Source organism: Zalophus californianus, chromosome 2 (genome assembly GCF_009762305.2).
Source record: "Zalophus californianus isolate mZalCal1 chromosome 2, mZalCal1.pri.v2, whole genome shotgun sequence".
NCBI lineage: Eukaryota > Metazoa > Chordata > Mammalia > Carnivora > Otariidae > Zalophus > Zalophus californianus.
The window spans coordinates 126729554-126754262 of record NC_045596.1 but is presented as its reverse complement, the minus strand read 5'-3'; the positions used below and the strand labels follow the sequence as shown (position 1 = coordinate 126754262).

Below are 24709 nucleotides of genomic sequence, written 5' to 3'. Positions count from 1 at the left end.
CCCAGCTCATATTCCCAGGGTCCTGGGCTCCAGCCTCCAGCTGGTCTTGTCCCTCTCCCTGCTGAGCAGGGAGTCTGCTTCTCACTCTGCTCCTCCCTCTGCTCGTGCTTTCTCTGGCATGTGTGCTCTCTCTCAAATAAATAAAATCTTTTAAAAAGATAAAAATTTATATACAGTAAAATTGACTTCTTTTTTGGTACTTCTATGAATTTTAATACATGTATAGATTCATGTGACTACCACCATTGTCGGGATACAAAATGCTTTCATCACCTTGAAATTCCTGTGCTGTCCTTTAGAGTCAAACCTTCCCTACACCCTTAGCCCCTGGCAACCACTGATCTATTATTCTCTGTCTCTGTAGCTTTAACTTTTCCAGAATGTGGTATAAATGGAACCATAATGGATCTGACCTTTGAGACTGGCTTCCTTCACCCAACACAATGTTGTGGAGATTCATTTGTATTGTTATACTGTACTAATAGTTTGTTCTGTTTTACTGCTGAGAATTCTGTGAATGTACCACAGTTTGTTTATCCATTTACCTGATGAACGATATTTAGGTTGTTTTCAGTTTTTGGAGATTATGAATAAGTTGCTATAAATATTCATACATAGTTTTTTTGTGTAAAAGTTTTTATTTCTTTAAAAGTACCTAGATATCAGTTTGCTGCATCATATGGTAAATGTATGTTTTAACTTTATAAGAAACTGCCAAACTATTTTCCAGAGTGGTGCTATACCAGTTTGTATTATTGCCATATGTATGAGAATTACATTTGTTCCACATCCTCATCAGCACTTGGTATTGGCCGGTTTTTCTTATTTGTTTTTGCTGTTCTGGTAGACATATAGTCATATTTCATTGTGGCTTTAATGTGCATTTCCTTAATGGATAATGATGTTGAGCATCTTTTCATGTGGTTAATTGATATCCATATATCGTCTTTGCACATTTTAAAATTAGGTTGGTTGGTTGCCTATTGTGGAGTTTTTTAAAGAGTTCTTCATATATTTTGCATTCAAATCTTTTGCTGGATATGAGATTTGAAGATAGTTCTCCTGGTCTGCCGCTAATTTTTTCATTCTATTAGCAGTTTCTTTAGCTCTTTGAACATCTTGAAAATAGCTGATTTAAAGTGTCTATTGAGTCCAGTGTCTGTGCTTCCACAGGAACCATTTATATTGATTGTCTCCCTGCCCCCCCCCCCGCCCCCGTGGGCTCTGCTTTCTTTTTTCTTTGCATTCCTTGTAATTTTTTTGTTGAAAACTGGACATTTTGAATATTACAGTGTAGCAATTCTGGGAATCAGATTGTTCTCCCACCCCAAGGTTTATTATTACTGCTACTTTGGGTATCATTTGTTTAGTGACTTTTCTGAACTAATTCTGTAAAATATGCGTTCTTTGTGATGTGTGGCACTGAAGTCTTGGTTTCATTACCTTAGTGGTCAATTAGTGATTGGATAGTTTTCCTTAAACGTCTAAAGCCCCCCCCCCCCATCTCCTAGTCTTTGCAGTGGGCTGTGTGTGCATATCACAGCACACCTTCAAGGCCCAGCCAGGGAGTGTACAACTTTGTTTAGCCTTCACTTCCTGCTTGTGCAGAGCCTCAAGATCCGCCATTGTGCAGAGGCTCAAGATCCGCCAGAGATGAGAGTTTAGGGCCTTCTCAGATCTTTTCTGAGCATGCGCCCACTCTGGGAATGCGCATGGCTTTCTAGATTCCCCGGGAATGAATGTGCGGGAGCTTTTCAAAGCCCTTATTCCCCAAAGCATTTTATTCTCCAGTCTTTCCTCCCAATGTCTGGTTAGTCTATTGTTTCCCCCAACTGTTATCCATTGTCTCATGCAGCAGCAACTGATGTGTTTATTCGCCTGTAAATATTTTCAAGAAACTTCCTCCAGCTAGAGACTTTTTAGCACTTGGAGGATTCTGAGTTAAGCAAGATAAAGGCAAGTTTTTTGTGCTGGTCTTTCAAGGCACCCATTTTACAGTTGACCTGTAAAAGCACAGGTGTGAACTGTGTGGGTCCACTTATACACAAATTTTTTTTTTAAAGATTTTATTTATTTATTTGACAGAGAGAGACACAGCGAGAGAGGGAACACAAGCAGAGGGACCAGTAGAGGGAGAATCAGGCTTCCCGACGAGCAGGGAGCCTGATGCGGGGCTCGATCCCAGGACCCAGGGATCATGACCTGAGCTGAAGGCAGACGCTTAACGACTGAGCCACCCAGGCACCCTATACACAATTTTTTTTTTTGATCAGTGTAGTACTATAAATAGTTTCTCAATATTCTTTAGCTTTCTTTATTTTAAGAATACAGTATATAATACATGTAACATATATGTGTTAATGGACTATGTTATCAGTAAGCCTTCTATTCTAGTCAACGGTAGGCTTTTAGTAGTTAAATTTTGGGGGACTCAGAAGTTCTGTGTGGATTTTCAACTACATGGAGGTTCGGCATCCTTAACACCCCCACGTTGTTCAAGGGTCCACTGTATTAAAATTTGTGCATGAGGTCTGTTCTCTTTTTTTTGTTTTTTCCTCCTTTTGATACTGGTACTAAGAAGGCAAGCTATTTTCAAGGCTACCACTGAGCTGGAGAATGGGGGATGGAACCAGGGTAAGTTAAAATGTTAATAAAGCTCATTACTTTAACCAAAATTCAGATTGTTTTTAAGTGTTTCACTGGAGTTAGGTGTAATAAGAGGTTGTTGCAAGCTGTTGGTTAGTTTCCAGAGTTCCAGAAAAGTTGGTTCTGCCAGTTGCTACCAATTTTTTTTTTTTATTGATTTTAACATAGTACAGACTTTTGGAACTCCTTACTCTGCCATTTTCACTGATGTTACTCAAGTATGGATTTTAAAAAAATCTGATTGTCATTCTTTTTATGAGCAAGTTAGCCCAGGTTTTCCCAATTAATACCAAAAGAGAAGGTGTGGATATTCTTACTCATTTTGAAGTGTCTGTGTATTGTACAGTAGCATTATCAGTATTTCAGGAGTCTCGCTCATTCGGTTACAGTACTGGGGTCAGGACCCTCCATTTAAACCCTGTGTAGGTAGCATGCTTTTCTCAATTCCAGGCCATAGACAATCCTTAATCTCTCTGTTGCTTTTTTTAAAAAACATGATTGCTAAGGGATATCTGGCCTGGGGAACTCCATATTCCTCTTGTTGTTAAAAGAGAAAGTAGCTTTTTTTTTTTAAGATTTTATTTATTTATTAGAGAGAGCGAGAGCACAAGCAGAGGGAGGGGCAGGCTGAGCAAGGAGACTGATGTAGGACTTAATCCCAGGACCCGGGGGTCATGACCTGATCCGAAAGCTGATTCTTAACAGACTGAGCCACCCAGGCAACCCAAGAGAAAGTAGCTTTATTGCACTGTTGGCACTGTTGTGATTGATATAAATCAGTCATGTGTTAATACTATGGGGAGTAGAATTGAGGGCATAGTGTGTGTCACTTTATATATTTCTGTATTGTTTGAGTTTCCTCCAATGAGTATTACTTGAAGAAACAAATTTAAAATACCATGTGAAATAATTGCCTATTGGCCTAGGGTATTTCTTGCTTATAATGCTCTTTAAAGAAAATAGCCTCAAGATGAGTTATTGCAGGGGCGCCTGGGTGGCTCAGTCGTTTAGCGTCTGCCTTCCACTCAGGTCATGATCCCAGGGTCCTGGAATCAAGCCCCACATTGGACTCCTTGCTCCGCGGGAAGCCTGCTTCTCCCTCTCCCACTTCACCTGCTTGTGTTCCCTCTCTCGCTGTGTCTCTGTCAAATAAATAAAATCTTTATTATTTTTTATAGTTTTTTTTTTTATTATTTGGGAGGGAGGGAGGGAGAGAAAGCACGAGCAGGGGGGAAGGGGCAGAGGGAGAGGGAGAAGCAGGCTCCCGCCGAGCAGGGAGCCCAATGTGGGGCGCGATCCCAGGACTCTGGGATCATGACCTGAGCTGAAGGCAGATGCTTAACTGACTGAGCCACCCAGGCGCCCCAATAAATAAAATCTTAAAAAAAAAAAAAGTTATTGCAATGATCATAGCAAAAGCTGTCCTGTTGATAAAAGAAATGATAAAGTTGAGGACATGATAATAGAAGGAGGTATATAATTGTGTTTCCAGTGAAGATCATTTTTCAGGCATTGGCTAATTTATCATTTATTCACCTATTCAATCTTAACAGTATTCACTTGTTTATATGAAAGCCATAATCACGTGAAAAGCAAATCCGCATTTATAACCAAACTGTTGAAAGCTATTTAATAAAATCAAAACCTACGTTTAGCATTCTCTGCCTTATACTTTCCTGTATATCTCATCTCCATCTTGTGACCCAACAGAACCTTTTGTAGAGGACTAAATGCAGGAGACTGCATTCTAATGCTCAAATTGCAGCTAGCCCGTTGTATGACCTTGATTTAATCTCTCTGGGTCTCAGATTCATCATTGACAGTATAAAGGATTTAGGCCAGTGATCTGGAAACTAAATTCCTGTGAGCCAAATCTGACTCACTGTTTTTGTGAATAAAGTTTTATTGCAACACAGCCATGCTCATTCATTTACATATTGTCTGTGGCCGCTTTTGTGTTGTATCTGCAGAGTTGAGTAGTTCTGACAAGAGTCATGTGGCCCGTGAGCCTAAAATATTTGCTGTCCAACCCTTTATGGAAAAAGTTTGCTGTAACAGAGTATCAAGTTTCCTTCCAGTTTAGTTTTGGGATACCTGGGCCAACTTTTTTTTTTTTTTTTTAACCATAGGATTGCTTCTTAGTAGATCAACAGAAAAATTCAACTGGAAGAGGGGAAACAAACAAATCATATATTGTTATTTGTTAGACACCTATATCTATCACAAATCTGTCATATCTTGTTAATGCTGTGGTTATAAACAGCCTCTAAAGCTCAGTATCTTAGAACAGTTATATTCAGTTGGCGAGCTATAGCTCAGCCTCACTTGTCTTCTTCATTCTGGGATCCTGGCTGAAGGAGCAATCCCTACCTGGGAAAACGAACAATGGACAAATCATGTGCCACCTCTTAAAACCTCTATTCAGAAGTAGCTTATATTACTTGTCACATTTCTTTGGCCAACAATGTTAGTGATGCAGGGAAGTGTAATCCAGCAGAAATGCTGGAGGCCCTGCAAGTCCCCTGGCACCTTGAGTGGGTGGATAATCCTTCTCCTGGGAGGGCCGTGAGTCTTGGGAACAGCATCATCTACCACAACCTCCTTGAAAGTTTCGCTAGTGTGAGCAGACCGGAACTATGGCAAAAACTTGGGTTTTAGGATTTTTTGTGTGTTATTTTTCATGAACTTTCTGTAACTAGTAAGTAACTAAAAATTGGCCCATTGAGCTTTTGGAATATATTTTAATTCTCTCAACTTGCTTATTTAATAAATGCTCAGTGTAAGAATATAATGTGTCTGTTTGGATTTCTTTTCTTTTCTTTTTTTTTTTTTTAATAGATTCTTGATGTCTTTAACCTATATTTCTCACCCTGAAACCTAGGTAGAGTTCCTAACTTCCTCCCGCACCATGATTACTTATATTTTTTAATCATCTCTTACCAAATTCTATTGAACATATATTTCTATGTAGCCCTTGACTCAGTCCTCACTGCTGCCATCCTGTTCCAGATATTTTTCACCATTCACAACAGCCTTGTACCTAGCTTTTCTCCCTCCAGACTTGCTTTTCTTTAATTCATTCTCTACACATCCATCGAAGTGTTTTTTCTAAAATGCAAATTGACCATGTTCTTCCCCAGCATTAAAATCTTTCAATGTCTTGAACATTGTATCCTCCCCTTAAAACTCAGGTTTCTTAATGTGGCCTTGCACCTTTTTTTTCCTGGGAATTCCCGGGATCTATTCTGTTATGCTTGTCTTTGTTCAAGAAAGATTTTTCTAGAGCCTATTTTCTGAATTCACACAGTATTTGGTAGATGTTTTCCACTTGTAGAGGTTCAAACGCCTGATGAAAAATACTGTGCAAAACTGTGTGCAGTTTTTTTTTTTTTTTTAAAGATTTTATTTGAGAGCGCCGTGCGAATGGGCGTGGGGCAGAGGGGAAGGGAGAGGGACAAACAGACTCCATGAGGGGCTTGATCTCTTGACCCTGAGATCATGACCTGAGCCGAAACCAAGAGTCGGAAGCTGACTGAGCCACCCAGGCACCCCGCCGACTGTGTATGGTTTTGAGTATGATCCAGCAGCAAGGGTGCTCCTATCCTGATGCTCAATGGATTGTTCTCTCTTGGAAGAGCTTGGTTAGGCCTGATGAGCTGCAAAGAAAGGTAGGTTGACATTGGTTTTGTTTGCTTTCTCTGTGACCTGCTTTTAGAAGTTTTAAAATGTGGCCATTTTGGAACTAGTCATTTATTTGGCCTCTTTTAGTGAAGTAACATATTTTTCCTTATGATACCAACTCAGCAGCTTCTGGACAAAAGAATGTGGAAAAAAGTGCATTTTTTAGAATACTATCTCCTCGAGGTCTTTCATGTTAGATCTCTGTTTCAGAAGTAAAAATAGCTTCATTGAACTCATAGGGGGATAGGAGATTTCTCCTGATATCCAAATACTTGCCTTTGAAGATGATCTAGTGATTTTAGTTTTTAAGGCCAAATGTTTTCATTATTTAAAAAATTCATTGACACAAAATTTCTTTGATCAACCGTTATCCTTTTTATCTAGCCTAGTTATATGGAATTAATAATAAAATGAATCAAATATCTCTCATCTCTGAGGCTTTGCAGATGTTGTAACCACAGCTTTCTGTTATTATAAGCTAATTTTAAAAGGCAGGCTTAATTTTTTTTTTTAAGCAAGCTTAAAAAAAACCCCACAACTGTACATCTGTATGTATAAACAGTTAAATAAGGAGTCAGAGGCATCTTGACCACATTCTTAAGCATTAGGAGTGTAAAAGGTGGTAGTGAGGAGTACAGTGGTTACATGGGGGATTTGAACTTTCTTATGTTAGATATTTCTGTAACATTTCTATTATGCGGGGCCTGAACTCAGGACCCTGAGATCAAGACCTGAGTGGAGATCAAAAGTTAGATGCTTAACTGGCTGAGCCATCCAAGCAGCCTTCTAATTTTTTTTTTTATAAGCAGTATTGGGAAACAAAATTTTAAAGATTTTTTTTTTAATGAAGAGTTACTTGGGGGTGCCTGGGTAGCTCAGTTGGTTAAGTGACTGCCTTCGGCTCAGGTCATGATCCTGCGGAGTCCCGGGATCGAGTCCCGCATCGGGCTCCCTGCTCTGCAGGGAGTCTGTTTCTCCCTCTGACCCTCCCCCCTCTCATGTGCATGCGCGCCTCTCTCTCTCTCATTCTTCTCTCTCAAATAAATAAATAAATCTTTTTAAAAAAAGAAAGAGTTACTTGGTTCCCTCCTCCTTGGAGGGAACAGTCTTATCAGGGTTAGAACAGGCTGCCTTGTGGTTACTTAAAATATTCTGCAGGTTCTAGGAATCCTTGAGCATCTTGAAATTACATGAAAATGTGTGTGCGCATAAGTGTTTTGGGGTGCAGGGTGAGAGTGTGGGGAAGAGGGTCCATAATTCAAACAGATTCTTGTGAGTCTGTTTCTCTAGTCTTGCCCTCTCTAAGCTCCAAACTGTTTGCTCGGCATTGTTAGTTGGGTATCTGATAGGCTTCTCCAATCGAAGATGAATGTATTCCTTTCCTGTTGCTGCTGTAACAAATTAGTACAACTTTATAGTGCCTTCCAACAACATTTATCTATCGTCCCACAGTTCTGGAGATCAAAAGTCTGAAATCGGTTTCACTGGGCTAAAATCAAGGTGTCGTAGGTCTGCGTTGCATCTGCCGGCTCTAGGGGAGAATCATGTCTTTGCCTTTTTTTACTTCTAGAGGCTGAGTGCACTCTTTGGCTTGTAGCCCCTTGCTCTGTCCTCAGACCCAGCAGCGTGGCATCTTTGCTCCTCTCTCCCTTCTGCTTCAGTCTGTGTGTCTTTTGCATAGTCGCGAAAACACCTCAGACTCCCACTCTCCTGCATTCCTTTTATAAGAAAATTTGTGATTCTGTTGGGCTCACCCAGATAATTCAGCATAATTTCTCCATCTCAGAATGTTTCGCTTAATTATGTAGGGAAAGTCTTTTTTACCAGATAAGGTCACATAGTCACAGGTTCTGGGGATTACAAGATTGACATCCTTGGGGGAAATTCAGACACCACTGGATTGGGTAGCCTGTCGGATCTTTTCCTCTTCCATCCTTCCTCCTTTCATTTAGCAGGATGACCATTCTGAGGCCAGTAACCTAGGAGTCATTCTGGATTTCTCTTTTTAGGTGCTTGTCTTTCTCATCCTTCTGTTGCACTTACCAGTCTCATCATCCACAGCCAATCCATTCACATCATATCTAAATCTAAATCAAGTATCTAAATCAATATCAAAATATCAAAAAATCAGTATCTAAATCAAAGTATTATCTCAGTTTTACTCAACTGTGTCTAGAATCTCTCCTTTTATCACTAATTTCCACTAAAATCAGAAGCTTTTAGCATCTTGGAGTCCTAGGCCCTCATTGTGTCTTCTTCTTTTCACTCCTGGGTATTCACAGCTAATTATGGTACAAGGTGGTGTGGGCCAGGTGTCGTAAGAGCGGCACCAAGTGCCACAGGACTAGACCCCAGTCACTCTCTTCCAACCACACGGCGAGGGGAAGTGAACACTTAGGTAGTAGAAGACGTCATGGAGAGAATTTGGGTCGGTCGAGGGTGATTATCCTGAACGACAATTAGAATTTCCTATTAAAGATTTCAATCTTTTTTATTCTTAGGACAACGAACATTTTCTCTTAATGTTGATAGTAGGGAATATAATGAGTCTAACCTCTGGTTATTTCGAGTGACTCCTTCCTCTTCCTCCCTTTCCTGAAGCAGGAATATGTTTAATAAAATTCTCAGCTGATTTCTAGTATGTAAATAAACTACACATAGTCAAATGTGGTGGGGAGAATAGCATAACTTCAGAATGAAGTCAAGCATCCGAAAAGATAAAATAGCCACTGTTGAAATAACATCAAAATGTAACCTCCACGTTTTATTATTTTGAATTCTTTTTCTGTAATGTCCCCACATTTTGAGGGTGACTTTGCAATTTTGTGAAATAAAGGAAAAATGGGCGATTACTTGAAATAGTCCATTTGTTATATTAATAAAAAGATCTGGAAATAGTTATATAATTTCCCCCCACTTTTAGGGGGGAAAATTGCTGACAGCCTTAGTGTACAGCTTTGTTTGTTACATGTGACCTTAGCAAATCCCACCTTCGTTAAATTCCTAAAGTGAAAATTGGAGCATATTAAATCAGATATTCCGGGGCGCCTGGGTGGCTCAGTTGGTTGAGCAACTGCCTTCGGCTCAGGTCATGATCCTGGAGTCCCGGGATCGAGTCCCATGCCGGGCTCCCTGCTCAGCAGGGAGTCTGCTTCTCCCTCTGACCCTCTTCCCTCTCTTGCTCTCTATCTCTCATTCTCTCTCTCTCAAATAAATAAATAAAATCTTTTAAAAAAAAAATCAGATATTCCGAGGAATAAAGTATTCTACAAATTAAAATCGATTTTTAAAGCAAAAATGCTGTTGAGCGCCCCTCCAAAATAGAGTGTAAAGATGTCCCTATTTATTTCTTCCCCATTTGGTCATTTGTGGTGTCATTGACTAAATTTGTTACCAGTAAGTACTTGACATTTTAGTTGCGTGAATACAAATGTTTATTGATTCCCCCCCTCTGGCAATGTGTACCATTTGCTGTATCATATACTGGGTTAAGCTTTACATTTTGTGTGTTAGCATTTGAAACAGAAAATGTATGTAATTGGTTTGAACCTTTTTTTGAAATGGTCACAAGGATTATTTAGAAGGTCTTTAGAGAGTCCTAAATACATACAGACTAATCATTTTTATTTAAACAGGAGAAAAATTTCCCTGTTTTTTAAAAACCTGTATTGAGATACAATTCACACACCATATAGCTCACCCGTTTCCTGTTAATTTTTAAAACCATTTCCTGGGGTCCTTTCAGTGTGCTTTTTAGATATTCACCATCTCTTTTTCTTAACCGGTAGACAGAAATAAGTGGGTTGAGGTTTATGAGAGAAGGGGATTTCAGGGGCAGAGGGCAGATAAAACAGGACCTGGAGGTAGAAGTGGGATGAAGGAGGGAGAAGAACATTGGTCTGGGTAAGAAGGAAAAAAGACAAATAGGAAGTTAGCGAGGTGTCTTAATGATGAATTATAAAGCAGATGGTAAGAAACCTGGGCTTGTGCTTTTCTTCACCCTGGTTTGTGGGGCCCTATTGTAAGGGTAGTACAGATGGGGAGTAGGGCAGACAACAGCACACAGCCTTATGGAATCAAACCTTCCTCACTGATGCTCCAGGATACTGTATGTAGCCCTTGTGTTTTGCTCATTAGTACGTTGGTATCAGATTCTTACTCTCTCTGCTTCTTGTCTAACTCTGCTGCCGTCTGACTACCCTCTCTACCATCCTAGCCCCTTCATGTCCTCTGCATACTCCGATGCGCTGTGGTATGGGATTTTCTGTTCTTCTTTCATCATTCCCCTGCTCTTAGCCCTCCAGTGCCCTCTCATTGCACTGAGAATAAAATTCAGAGTCCTTACAGGGACCTTCCAGGCTCTGTAGGACCTGCCCTCAGCACCCTCTCTGGTCTCAGTTCATCCCCTTCTCCCTCTTTGCTCACAGTGTTCTAGCATTGCACTGACCTCTCTGTTCTTCCTCACAAATGCACCTAGCATACTTCCAACTCGGAACCTTTGTACCTCCTATTCACTCTACCTGGAATGTTCTTTCTCAGGTTTTTTTTCCTATCCTTCTTTATGTAGACCTCTATATAATGTCATCTTCTAAGGGGAAATTTCCCTGACCACCCTATCTAAAGTGGAATCCCCCACCGTGATACTCTGTTTGCTTCTTCTCTTTTGTTTTTATCAGACTTTCCTATACATGACATTATAATAAATATTTATTTTGCATTTGATTATTGTCTCTCTCCCCCACTGGAATGTAAACTCTCTGAAGGCAGGCTTAATGTGTTGAATGTACTGCAGTATCCTCAGTGGCCAGAATGGTGCCTAGAACACAGTGGGCACTTAATACTGTCGAGTGCATGCTGAATACTATACGATGTATATTCACACTTCCCAGGAGGGGATCTGTTGGGTTGTCCAGTATTGAGTGCCACTCATCTATCAGGTAAGATTTTAGGCCAACTGCCCCACCACCTCTGGGCAGCTGTTTAATCAGATGCTTATCCCTGGTACATCCAACCAGTAGTGGCCAGGACAGTGAGGTCATGTGGTCCTCTTCCCCTTGAATGGTCTGGTCCCTCCAAAAGTTTTTAAGTTTCACCTCTTGGTTCATGAGAAAAATTTGCCAGATCCCATGCTGCAGAACAGATGCTTCCTTAGAGTCTGGAGAAATGATAGGAAGCAATATTTTGGCTTTCTTACTTGACCTTCTTTATGTCCTCTTGCTGTGTTGTCCTGGCCCGTACTTTTGTGTGCTTTCTCTTCCTGTTTGTTTTGATTTTAGTCTGTCTTTTCGCCTCTATTTTCCTTTCTTGCCCCTTTTTTCTCTCTTGTTCTTTTTTTTTCAGTTGCCATTTTGCTTTGCCCTCTGTGTCATACCAGCGGTTGCCTAGTTTAAATCCTTGCCTCCAGAAACCTTCCAATTTACCTGTTTTACATGCTCTTTTCTCTCCTTCGTTTGTTATGGCTGGAGAGAAACGAGGAGGAGAAGGAGACTGAAGCGTTCTTTCCTTCATTCTTTTATTTAACTAATATTTGAAAGTCTACTTTGTGTAAGATGTTGTGTCAGGTTCTGGGCTACCTCCATAAACAAAATACCCGCATTTGTTCAACAAGTATTTACTGAAACTAGGATGCAGTGGTTGGCAAAAACAAAAATCCTTACATTTTGGTAAGACATACATTAACTAGACAATTACATGAATGAATAATATATTACAGCTGTGTTGAGTCCTACGAAGGAGGGCTCCATAATGCTATGAGAATATACAGCGGGGGATTTGTTCTGGTCGGGAGAGATGGGGACAGCTTCCTTGAGGAAGTGAAAGGTGAGTTGAGATCTGAGGCACAGTAAGAATTAACTAGGCAAAGGCAGTAGGAGAGCAGGAATAGCAGATGCAGAAGTCCAGTGCTGAGAGGGGATTTGGAACATCTGAAGAATTGAAAGCCTGGAGAGCAGGGTGCCGTGAGGCTGAAGAAGCAGGCGGGGATCAGAACCTGCATGGCTTTGTCAGCCCTCTTAAGGACTTTGGTCCCCTTATCCTCTGAGCAAGGAGATGTCTTTGAAGTGCTGAAGCAGGGAAAATGGGGGGAGAAATGTATTAAAAAAATCTTTATTTTTAAAACACTAGTCTGAATGCTGTGGAGAATAAATGGAGTTGAGCATAGGTATGAGGGAAGGGACGTGGGGTTTGGCGGCAGTAGGGGCTGTATTGGCAGCCCAGAAGACAGATGGGGTTAACGGCTAGCAAGGATTTTGTTTCCGAATCTACCCTCATTTCCTATTAAAGGTATTTGTTTATCCAGAAAGTTGGGTTTTTTGGAAGTTGACTTACCATGAGAGACACAGATGCAATAAAACTTTTAAATTCATTCAAATGAGAAATGAAAGATGATTTATTTTTTTATTTTTATTTTTTAAAAGATTTTATTTATTTATTTGACAGAGCCAGCGAGAGAGGGAGCACAAGCAGGGGGAGTGGGAGAGGGAGAAGAAGGCTTCCCGTGGAGCATGGGAGTCCCAAGCGGGGCTCGATCCCAGGACCCTGGGATCATGACCTGAGCCGAAGGCAGACACTTAATGACTGAGCCACCCAGGCGCTCCAAGGATGATTTAAATAAAAAGAGATGTGAATGGAATTATACTCAATAATCTAGGTTAAAGGCAATGACTGAAATTGAGTATATAACTTAGCTCTGAGTTCCTGGAAGCCTAGGTAAAGTAGGAAATAGTAGGTCATGGGATGGATTAATAAAAGGAAGCATGCTAGTTAAGCAAGGGATGTTATGCTGTCCTTATTAAACATTTAAAGTACTTTATTATTGGAGTAACATTAAACGACCTGGGCAGGTCCAGATTATTGAAACCTAAGACCTCAGCTCTTAAGATCAAGATCCTGGCATTAATCCATTTTTTTGGTCGTAGGTCACATTGGTATTTCATAAAAAGCAAAAATTTCAGAAAAATGAGTTATATATACACATTTTTTATTTGACGCCTTGCAGTGGCAGAGTGTAGGGTAAGAGAGGAAGTGAGTATTAATAGACAAGAAGCCCATAATGCAAACCATGGACCCAAAGTAAACTCCTTATTACTATTTTTTTTAAATTTATTTATTTTTGGGAGAGAATGAGCAAGAGAGAGAGAGCACAAGCAGGGGGAGCGGCAGGCAGAGGGAGTGGGAGAAGCAGGCTCCCCGCTGAGCAGGGACCCCCCCCCCCCATGCGGTGCTCAATCCCAGGATCATGACCTGAGCCAAAGGCAGACGCTTAACCAACTGAGCCACCCAGGGGCCCCCAAAGTAAACTCTTAATATATTTTCTTGAGGACTTTCCCTTTGCCTTCACAGATACTTCTTTTCTTGCCCACTTCTCTAGTAGCCATTTTATTTGTGTCCATAATTACTTATTCATAGAAGGTACCTTTCTTGCCTTGTAAGATTCATAGGGACAAAGAATGTCGTGTCAGCTACTCAAATTCCAACCCCTAAAACATACTTTCAGAATAAAGAACCTCAAAACCAAAATCAAAATTATTTTAATGAAGTAATCCAGGGTTCCTAGTGACTCTCCTGTGAGTTCTCTGCTCCTGGGGCTTAATCTTTATGTATTCCCACCTTGACCCTGTACTTGGCCAGTGGCTTTAGCTATACTGCTTACTCTCCTAGTAAAATGTTAGGCCCAAAGGCACAGAAGGGTCCCAGGAGAGCCAGAGAGAGCAGTATAGTAAGGTACAGGAAGTCAGATAAGTCCAAATTATTGGCACCCAAGACCTCAGCTCTTGAGATAGTAGTCTTAATCCATTTTTGATAGTAGATCACGCTGGTGTAGACTCCAGGGAGAGATTCAGCACAGCCTATTCCCCGGCTTACTAGTCCTAACTGGGTCCATACACCGTTAATATGACATGACAGAGGTCCTCCAGAATCACCCTGAGGAAAGATAAAGGTCATGAGTGTAGTGAAAAGGGACCTTGAAGAGGAAAGTGGTCACAAGAGGTGGAGAGTTCCTTAGAATGGGGCAATGGAACCCATGGAGCTGGAGGACTCTTAGAGGGAGCTAGACTTCTTACTGCATTAGGGGAAGATCATAGGATTTCTGGAATCATACAATTTGAAATTGGCAGAGACCTTAGCTAAATATATCAGTAGTTTAAAAATACTCATCTGTGATAAAAAAGAGAAATTAATATGATAAATTTTTGCCCTAAAGGTAAATTTATTTCAATTGAATAACTTATTTTTTCTATTCTTAGGTTCTTACTGCCTTTTTTTAGTGTTAAAATAATCCTTTCTTATGTAAAATGATAGTGATAGTAGTTGATGGTTTGTCTTTCAATCTTGCTGTCTCTTTTTCTAACAGCTTTATTGAGATACAATTCATATACTACACAATTCACCCATTTAAAGTGTACAGTTCAGTGGTTTTTAGTATATTCACAATATTCAACCATCACCACATTTTCATCACCCTCAGAAGAAACCCCATACCCATTAAAAGTCACCCCCATTTCCTCTCAGCCCTAGGCCAGCTGGTAATCTGCTTTCTGCCTCTATGAATTTACATATTCTGGACATACTGTATAAATGGAACCATGTGATATATGATCTTTTGTGTCTAGCTTCTTTCACTTAACATTCCATTTTCAAGGTTCATCCTTGTAGCATCTATCAGTGCTCCATTCCTTTTTATGGCTGAAAATTATTCCATTATTTGGATATACGTTTTATTGATCTGGTCCTCAGTTGGTGGGCATTTGGATTATTTTCACTTTTTGGCTATTATGAATAATGCTGCTATGAATATTCATAATTTTTTTCTGTGGACATGTTTTTATTTCTCTTGGGTGTATACCTAAAGTGGAATTCCTGGGTAATACGGTAACTCTGTATATAACCTTTTGAAGAATAAGAATTCCAAAGCAGTACCATTTTACATTCCCAGTAGGAGTATGAAGGTTCCAATTTATCCACATTCTCATCAACCCTTGTTATTACCTACTTTGATAATAGCCATCCTAGTGGGTGTCAAACTGTGTTCCATTGTTGTTTGATTGCAAATAATGAATATACATATAGGGCATTGTGGCAGAGGTAGAGAAAAGTGTGTGTGTGTGTGTGTGTGTGTGTGTGTGAGAGAGAGAGAGAGAGAGAGAAGGAGGAGGAGAGAGGGAGGAAGGGGGAGAGAGGGAAAGGAAATAAAACCAAGTGGTCATTCTAGGACTAAAAAATAAAATACGTGAAAATATATGAAGAAAACTTTCACTAGATAAACCTAACACTAAAATGTAGGTGACAGGAGAGAGGTAATCTTGAATATAGATTAATTTATAAGTATCCAATTTGAAGAGCAGAGAAAGGTAAAAATAAAAGTTATCAGAGATGGTGAAAAAAATCAAAAGGTGTAATCTACATTTTCTCTTTAAACTAGAAGAGGGAGAGAGAAATGAGGCAGAATATTTGAAGAAGTCAGGAATGAAAAAATTCTCAAGTTTTGATAAAAAATAAAAGAACAGATTAGATTTAAAAAAACAAAAACAGTGAATCCTAAATAGGATAAATACAAAGAAAATTACACCTGGCACATCACATTCAAACTTCTTTTTTTTTTTTTAAGATTTATTTATTCATTTTAGAGAGAGAGAGCATGCATATGTGCAAGGGAGGGGCAGAAGGAGAGAGAGAGAGAATCCCAAGCTGACTCCCCACTGACCTGAGCTGAAACCAAGAGTTGGATACTCAACTTACTGAGCCACCCAAGTGCCCCAACACATTCAAACTTCTGACAATCAAATATGAAGGTAATTATATTGAAAACAGCCAGAGCAAAACAACACATCACACTCAATGGAGGAAGACAGAAATGATGGACGATTGATTCTTCATTGGACAGTTGATCAGGAGACAGTGGAATGACATCTTTTAAGTATAGAGTGAAATGTTCTTACTTGAAAAAATAAAGTTGGCAATTCTGTGTCAACCTCGTAATATATTTATAAAAATATACAAGTCTGTGAAAACCCAGTAACCCAAAGTTAGCATTTCTCTAGATCAAAAGTTGAAGAGGTTAAATTCATCGGTATTTAGCATAACACAAGCATTATCATCAGAACCTTTGTCTCCTGATTCCCAGTCTCCTGCTGTTTATATACAGGAAAACACGGGTCAAAATTAAAGTCTCATATTAAAAAAAAAAATTCAAGAGCAAACCCTAACCTTGCAAGTATCCTTCATTTTAGCTGTATCACCAGCACATATCTCGTCGTCTTGGATGACTGGTTCCAATTCTGGCAGCATGGAGCTGATTGGGTTGTAGAGTTGTTCACAGGTCTGGCGGTCAAAGACGGATATTTCTGCTTCCTGGAGGATGGAGGGGTAATCAGTATCTGTAAAGACAGACAGGAGTGAAAGGAAAAGCAATCTGGAAAGTTGCAATGGCAAAATTCAGTCATGGGGTGCCTGGGTGGCTCAGTTGGTTAAGCGACTGCCTTCGGCTCAGGTCATGATCCTGGAGTCCCGGGATCGAGTCCCACATCGGGCTCCCTGCTCAGCGGGGAGTCTGCTTCTCCCTCTGACCCTCTTCCCTCTCGTGCTCTCTATCTCTCATTCTCTCTCTCTCAAATAAATAAATAAAATCTTTAAAAAAAAAAAAACAAAATTCAGTCATGATTTGCAGAAATCTCTGAGTGAGAATTCGAAAGCAGAATACAATCACTTTCTAATCATATTTGCTAATACAAGAATATTTTTGGTAAATTTAATCTGAAACAATGGATAATTCAAAATTATTTCTATTTGTTTTAAGGTTTTTCTCATGTGCCAGTGTGGGGTATTCCTCGTGTTTTAAATAAAGAGAAATTCTGATACAGTTTGATTCAGTGAAGATAGGAGTATTTGAAATACTCTAAAACTTCTTCCTTTCCTATTTTTCTGCTCCAAGATCATTTCTTGTCCTCACTCCTCCTGGGAAAGAGTTGACACAACACTTTAAGAACAGATTTTGAAAATACTAGAGTCTTCCAGACTTTAGATCAGGTTTGTTAACCTTTTGTTTCAGAGAAGTAATTATACGTTCAAATTGTTAGTATCTGCTCTTGCAGCTTTAGCTAGACTCTAAGCAGGATCTAAAAAACATAATAAATGTGAAAAAGACATTTTATTTGAAGACTTACAGATAATATCAATAGGTTGTGGTTTATTAAAAAATATTTGCCATAGTAATGGTATGCCTAGAATGCAAATGTTCTGGAGTGGGTACAAAGAAGATGATGGATAAAAGAACCCCTTTCTTTACCCATTCTCACCTTCACCTTCTTTAACCTTTCCCCATCCAGTCACCCAGCAAGAGGCTGGAATTTTCAACTGCTTTGTGATCCGGGGCAAGCAGATGGGCAGGATGAAAGAGGTAAAGGTGACTCTAGAGACCAGTTTCAACAAGGCGATGTCTGCAGTTGTATGTTGAATTTGGGGATGGATAATAGTTTTGAACACACGATGCTTCACACTTTGACTTGGTTGGTCTATCTGAATCGATCCCAGCTGCACAGTATACAACAAAGGAATCCAGTTCCTAAGGGGAATAGAAAAAGGAGACTAAAAGTGGAGCAGGCTTAGGTGCTACAGCTGGATGGGAACAAGCTGCCTATGTGTAGCACCAAGTGTCTAGGTAAGAAAGGATGGTAATGGACCTAGAATGAACCGGGCTACTTACAACTTGGACTAGGGTTGATTTGTTGCTGTTTCTCCTTTCCTCCCTCCCTACCCACTCCTTCTTTTGTTGTCTCCTGTCTCTCTGGTCTCCTCTTATATGCTTATGGCCAGAGTTTTGTCCTGTATTTTCTCCCATTTTCTTGGGGATTCTGTTCTGGGTTATATCCCCTTTTTTTCTCGATTCCATTTTTTCTTGTTTTTCTCTCCTTGATTTTAGTGAAGCACATTCTGCTATGGCTTCCTGAGAAAATGTGCATGAGCGGTAATATTTTTGCTGCTTTGTATATTTGAAAATGTCTTGTTTCTAGCCCATGCTTGATCAGTAATTTGCATATGGGTAGAATTCTGGGTTGGAAATAATTTTCTCCCAGCATTTTGAAGTTCTTGTTCTGTATTTTCTTTGAGCTTTGGGTATTGTTATTGAAAAGTCCTGCTGTTTTGATTTCTATATATACTACTTATCTGTTGTTGTATAACAAGTTACCACGAAGCTTAGAGGCTTAAAAAAACAAACATTTATCTCACAGTTTCTGGGGGTCAAGAATCAGGTGTGACTTCGGTGGGTGCCTCTGACTCATCTCTCGCGAGGCTACAATCGAGTTGGGCTACAGTCAGTCTCAAGGCTTGACTCTGGGAGGATCTGTTTCCAAATGCCATTATGGTGGCAGGCTTCAAGTCTTCACTAGCTGTTGGCTGGAGACATTAGTTTCACATGAGCCTCTCCCTAGGACTGCTCTCCACATGGCCCCGTGCTTCTCTTAGAGCAGGAGCTCTTGAGAGAGAGTTCAGCTTGTGTTTGTGATCCAGAAAAGCTTAAGACAGAGTTCCCTGGCTGATGTTTAGGAAATGATTAGGCACAAAGTAAGAGAAGTTTCTAATACAGTGCCTATCTCTGTCATTTCTTTTTCTACCTCTATGTCCTGTCCCTAGTCCAAGGTGATGTAGGGTTTCCTTCTGCCTCCCCCTCTTACCACTTTCTTTTTTTTTTAAAGATTTTATTTATTTATTATTTATTTAAGAGAGAGAGAGAGAGAGAGAGTGCAGGCAGGGGGAGGAACAGAGGGAGAGAGAGAGAAAATCTCAAGCAGACTCCACGCTGAGCATGGAGCCCGACTCAGGGCTCAGTCTAACTGACGGAGCCACCCAGGTGCCCCAACTCACCTGACCACTTTCGTTTGTCTGTTGGTTCATTCATGAAATCATTCAGGTATTTACTGAGAACCTATCTGTGTGCTAGCCCCCAGCTAGGACTCACTTTTTTAAGCAGTGTGCTGCTGTCAGTATCCACCTGTCACTGATGAGAGACCCTCCACAGACATGGTTCTGGCCCAAGAGCACGCTGACTTGCCAAGGCCAGTGCCCTGCAGCAGCATCCTGGCCACCCACAACACGGCCTGAGTATACAGGTCGTCCACACACTACAGAAAGAAGAGAGACGGACAGGTAGAACTCTCCGTGTCTTGGTCCTCTGGTTCTCATCTTCTCATCATCATTAAACTCCCCATCTGTTCCGAGGACCTGAGTCCTCCCTAGCCTCCACCCTCCATCCCATCCCAGTTCCAAACCCAGCAGTCTAGGTAGAGACCACTCACCTACCTGATTGCAGATCTTTCTTTTTGGGGGAAGAACTTGGGCAAGACCCTAAGACAGACACCATATCATTAGTATACAGTAATGCATCTTATGTCTAGATTCACTGAACAGAGAGGTGAATTTAAATATTCCACATATTTAAATTTCTCAGATTTGTATTAAAGGCCAGATTTTTATAAATGTCTACCCATTAGTGGGAATCTCGAAAATTACATACTTACCTGCGTTCTTTAGCAGCATACATGGAACGTAATTTAACTGTTACTGGAAGATTCGGGGTTGTCACCAGGAATATCAAGGATATTAGGTTGTAAACACAATGATGCCTTCAGGTGCTTTTGAGGTTTATGAGCTGTTTTCTTTATCTGAATTGGCATCTTGCAGTATTTGTGTATCTTTTTTGCTACCTCTTACCTTTCCCTGCTTTCAACCTACCCTGCTTTTTTAAATCATTGTGGGCCAGAAAAATAAGTGAACAAGCTTATGCCTGAAATCACTCAAGAGTATTGATACTTCCAATTCCCTCTGCTTGAAATGCTTTTTTCCTAGATCCTTGTAGCTAAGTCACTCAGCTCCTTCAGGGCTTTGCTCAAATGACTCCTTATGAAATTTCCTTGACTACCCTATTTAAAATTACAACACACCTCCTGCCCCTCCACTCCTGCCGCCCCTTTCCTTTACTAACATTTAGGACTTTCTAACCTGCTTTAAAATTTACATATTTAATAAGTGCGGTGATTATAAGCCCCACCAGGGCAGGGGTCTTTTTTTGTTTACTGGTTTGCGTATAGTATCCCCTCAGGACTTCCCCAGGACACGCTATTCATAAGTAATGTCCCATGGGTGAAGTGTCCTATTATTCTGTGTGGTAACTTCTTCAGCCAAAAACCTCTGCCTCTCCCCTCCCCATGCCCCCCTACCCCAGAGGCTCACCCAGTAGAAGGGACAGTAGGAAGGCACTACTAGCAGGGCCCATGTCTTGGTCCTCAGAATCAATACTTTCTGTTTTCTGAACTCAGGCTCCCAGGGAAAGGCCAGCTGGGGAGCAGCCAGAGAAGGTAGATGGGACCAGCTTCTCCTCCTGGAGGGATTCCTCTGGTTCACTCCCTCCTCTCCTTCGGTTTTCACCCCAGGGCCAGGCACTGAAGGGACCAGACTTCAGAAATGCAGTGGCAGGAACCCAGGGGGAGGAGCTGGGGCCTGAGGCGCCCCCTACTGTCCAGGGGAAGCAGGATGTCCGGGGTTCCTGCTTTTGGATTGGAAGATGGGGGTGGGGAGGATGCGGAAGCTGTCTGAACAGGGCAGGTCAGAGGGGGTCTGAAGGAACACGACCCTTTCTCTATCAAGAAAGTAGAAGATGGACAGGATTCTTCAAAACCAAGAAATGGAAAAGAGGAAATTAACCTAGGATCTGGCTAATTTTTCCCAATTTTTTTGTTTCCTTCTTTGTCACAGTGTTATTGCTTCTTGGCCTTTTGGCTAAGATCAAGTGCAGCATCTTTGTCACAGTGTTAGCCACAGGATATAGGGTGAGTCCAATTTTCTGGGGAAATAGATTAGGAGGTTTGTGTGCAGAAGTTTATTGGGAAGTAGTCTGAGGCTCAACACCTTGGGGGGGTGGGGAACAGAAGCAGGATGGAAGCAGGATTGGGCAGAGGGAGGGTTGAACTGTAATTCATTTGCATACGTGCCACAGGCAATCCCACAAATTGCTCTGGAGCTGGGCTGGCTCTTCAGAGATGTCCTGAGTGAAGACAAGAAGGCTGGGCCTTTGGGCTTCTTTATGATTGGATGTAGGCTGCCTGCAAGGAATGGGCATTACCTTGGGTGAAGTGACTCTGTTGACAATTCGTGGGATAGGACTTAGCTGTGAACTAACAGCAGCCAACACTCGTGGTTGCTAAGAGAATGAATCCTTTAGTCCTGACCCTTTCAGGGTCTTGGGTGCCATGGCACAGCATCTTCTACAGAATTCTCTGTGCCCTTTATGTTTCTGGTACCAACCGTTTGTAGGGTACTAGGTCTGTGGAGGTAGAATTCACTGAACTTTTAAAGCAGGTTATTGCTCTCTTATGGCTCAAACTCTTGGGAGGTTTGAAAGAAACACATGAATACTTAAATAATAGAAGACCAGAAAATGTAGCTATTTTGGTAAGGTTTATTCAGTTACAACCAACAACACTTAAAGAAAAGCAAAGAGGGGATCACTTTAAAGATGTTGTTATGGGCTGAAATGTGTTATCCTCCAAAATTCATGCATTAAAGTCCTAACCCCCTCATACCTCAGAATGTGACCATTGGAGAGAGTGTCTTTAAAGAAGTAATTAAGGTAAAATGAGGTCATTAGGTGTGGGCCTTAATCCAGTATAACTGGCGTCCTTATGAAAGAGGAATTTTGGACACAGACTTGTATAAAGGGTATGGCTGTCTATAAGCCAAGGAAGCTTGGAATGTCTTTTAGGAGGATCCAACCTTGCTGGCACCTTGATCTCAGGCTTCTCACCTCTAGAACTGTGAGAAAATATAAGTTTGTTTTTTTTAAGCCACCCAGTCGTTGGTACTTTGTTAACAGCAGCCCTAGCAAACAAATACAGATTATCTGTGGAAGAGTCAGGAGAACAGAGTAACAAGGACATCTGGAGCTATCATAGGACACACCTGGAGGACCAGAGCAGGAAGGGAGCTTTGGATTCATGATGACTAAGGAGCTCATCGAGGGAGTTCAGGATCTTCACTTGGGTCCTCTGCCATTAGTATGGCTCAACCATAGTCTATGCCTTTTCTTTCCACTCTAAACTGCCCAAGGTTTTCCTTATTTTCAGTTCAAATTCTCAAGGTTTTGAACGGATTATCTTGTCTTACCAGGACACAGTTCCGTGGCTATGGACTCATTGTCTTTGGTCTAAGTGCCCTTATGCATGTAGTGGGGAAGATGAGGATTCAGAAATGTGGCCAGCTAAGCAGAAGGGACTGTTGTGGTGGGACCCCTGCCAGATCCACTATATCCCAGGGTGTTCCAATTAATTTGTGGTATTCACAGCAGATTTTATTATTTAGTCAGCTCACGTAAGTATAGCTTTTTAAAAAGATCTCAGCTTGAGGTTTGCCTTCAAGTCATGTTTGGAATAAAGGTGGTCATTTTGCTTAGACACCAAAGCTCTGGACAGGTCTTTCTGTTGATTTATCAGAGGAACAAGAATTTGACCAGATACTCTTTTCCTCTGAGAGTCTTGTGGTTGTCCTAGATCTTTGGACTTTTATATCCCTGGATAAATCTGAAGTCGCTGGTTAACTCTTTAAGATTAGTTGGATTGCTTACAGAGCTCTTCTTTTCCCTTTTGTTTAAATGTTTTATAAAAAATATATTTTATTTTGGTTCCAATTTAGTTAAAAGTAAGCTTTATTGGAAGTAACTAAGACACCAGCTCCTCTTCCTCTGAAAATTGGAAGTAAAAGGAAGGTATTAAGTAGTTATCTTGCTTTTCCTATCCAAATGGTGGTTCAGAGTAAAAAAAAGGGGGGGGCTTAGTTGATGAGAGGGAAGAATTCCAGTTAATAAATGTGCCTGGACTGATGGAATTTGAAAACCACTGCTTGCAGCCCCTCATGAGATCATTGATTCAGGAGATGATTATCAGTAGTTGAAAGTTTTAGATAAGAAGTTGAGAGAGTGCTCAAGCTGTTACCATTTGAACCTTCTGATCAATCTTAGCATCATGAAAAGGGAAAAAGGCAGACATGTGTCTTTTGATTAGACAAAGTATGAAACAATATCCAGTGAAGTATTTGTATCAAAAAAAAGTGAAACCTGAGTCTCTAAAGCTACTTCCACTCAGAGCGTATACAGAGGATAAAGAGTAAGTTTAATTATAATACAAGTGTATAGTCAAGTACAGAATGTGGGACGTTTTATAAAACAGCTGATGTGGTTTCTATAATAAGCAAATGGTATGAGGGTAAAAAGGGACGGAAGTTCCTCTGGATGAAAAGAAACTTAAGAGACATAAGTATGCATGGCCCTTGTTTGGTTTGTACCAAACCAACTCTTAAAAAGACACTTTGATACATTCAGGGACATTTGATAATGAACTGGGTATTAGATGGTATTGAGGAATTATTACTAGTCTTGATAGGTGTGATAATGGCATTGAGTTACTGAAGAAAATGTCCTCTTTTTCATTTTTTCTCTTGTAATTTTTTTAATTGAGGTGTAATTGACACTATTATGTTAGTTTCAGGTGTAAACATAGTGATGTGACATTTTTACACATTGCAGAATGGTCACCACAGTAAGTCTGGTTACTGTCTGTCACCTTACAAAGTTAACACAATATTACTGACTACGTTCCCTGTGCTATATGTTATATCCTCGTGACTTATTTATTTTGTAACTGTGGAACTTTGTACTTCTTAATCTTTTCCACTCATTTGCTCTCTCCCCACCCAAACCCTCCCCCTCTCTGGCTTCCACCAATCAGTTTTTTGTATCTTTGAGTTTGGATTTAGTTCTGCTTTGTTTGTATGTTTATCTTTTAGATTCCACATGTAAGTGAAATCATACGGTATTTGTCTTTGTTTGACTTATCAATTAGCATAATGCCTTCAAAGTTTATCCATGTTGTCATGGATAAGATTTCATTCTTTTTTATGGCTGCGCAGTATTCCATTAGATAGATAGATCGATGGATGTCACATCTTCTTTATCCATTTATCCATCCGTGAACACTTAGGTTGTTTCCATATCTTGGCTCCTGTAAATAATGCTGCAGTGAACATAGGGGGGCATATGTCTTTTCGAATTAATGTTTCTGTTTTCTTCAAGGTACTCAGTAGCAGAATTGACTGTAGTGAAGTCAGCAGAGTGCACAAGGATGGTGTCTTCCTGCGTTCCCTGGGACCACTCCTTAGCCTCTCTATGTGAGGGAAACCCGAAGCCTATCCTTCAGGCTGAAGCTCCAGGCTAAGTGAATACATTTTATTCACAGGAAGACTGGGGTTGTGTTTCAGTCTGCTGTCTGGGTAGTGCCCTGGGGGTCCGAGCCTGCCAAGAACTGCCTTTGCAGTTGTTATGCCGTTCCATGGAGCTTTG

General features: G+C 40.6%; 2 protein-coding genes across 9 annotated transcripts in view; one reads left to right on the top strand and one right to left on the bottom strand.

Moving 5' to 3' along the window:
- The window catches only part of SH3D19 (SH3 domain containing 19), a 177803-nt gene that overhangs the window by 18726 nt on the left and 134368 nt on the right, over window positions 1-24709 (top strand). Inside the window, exon 2 of one of the 8 annotated variants that reach the window (XM_027598009.2) lies at window positions 21076-21149. The exons of the other annotated variants lie outside the window; for them this stretch is intronic. The gene's annotated coding sequence lies outside the window, so the exon portion shown is untranslated. The remainder of the gene's footprint in view (window positions 1-21075; window positions 21150-24709) is intronic. 8 annotated transcript variants of the gene reach the window in all.
- Window positions 13599-20741, bottom strand: PRSS48 (serine protease 48). The gene is given in 7 exon segments (XM_027598010.2): window positions 13599-13984; window positions 13987-14250; window positions 16534-16703; window positions 17622-17887; window positions 19283-19445; window positions 19624-19668; window positions 20554-20741. Coding segments are annotated over 7 exon segments (1152 nt in total). The 5' UTR covers window positions 20597-20741; the 3' UTR covers window positions 13599-13783.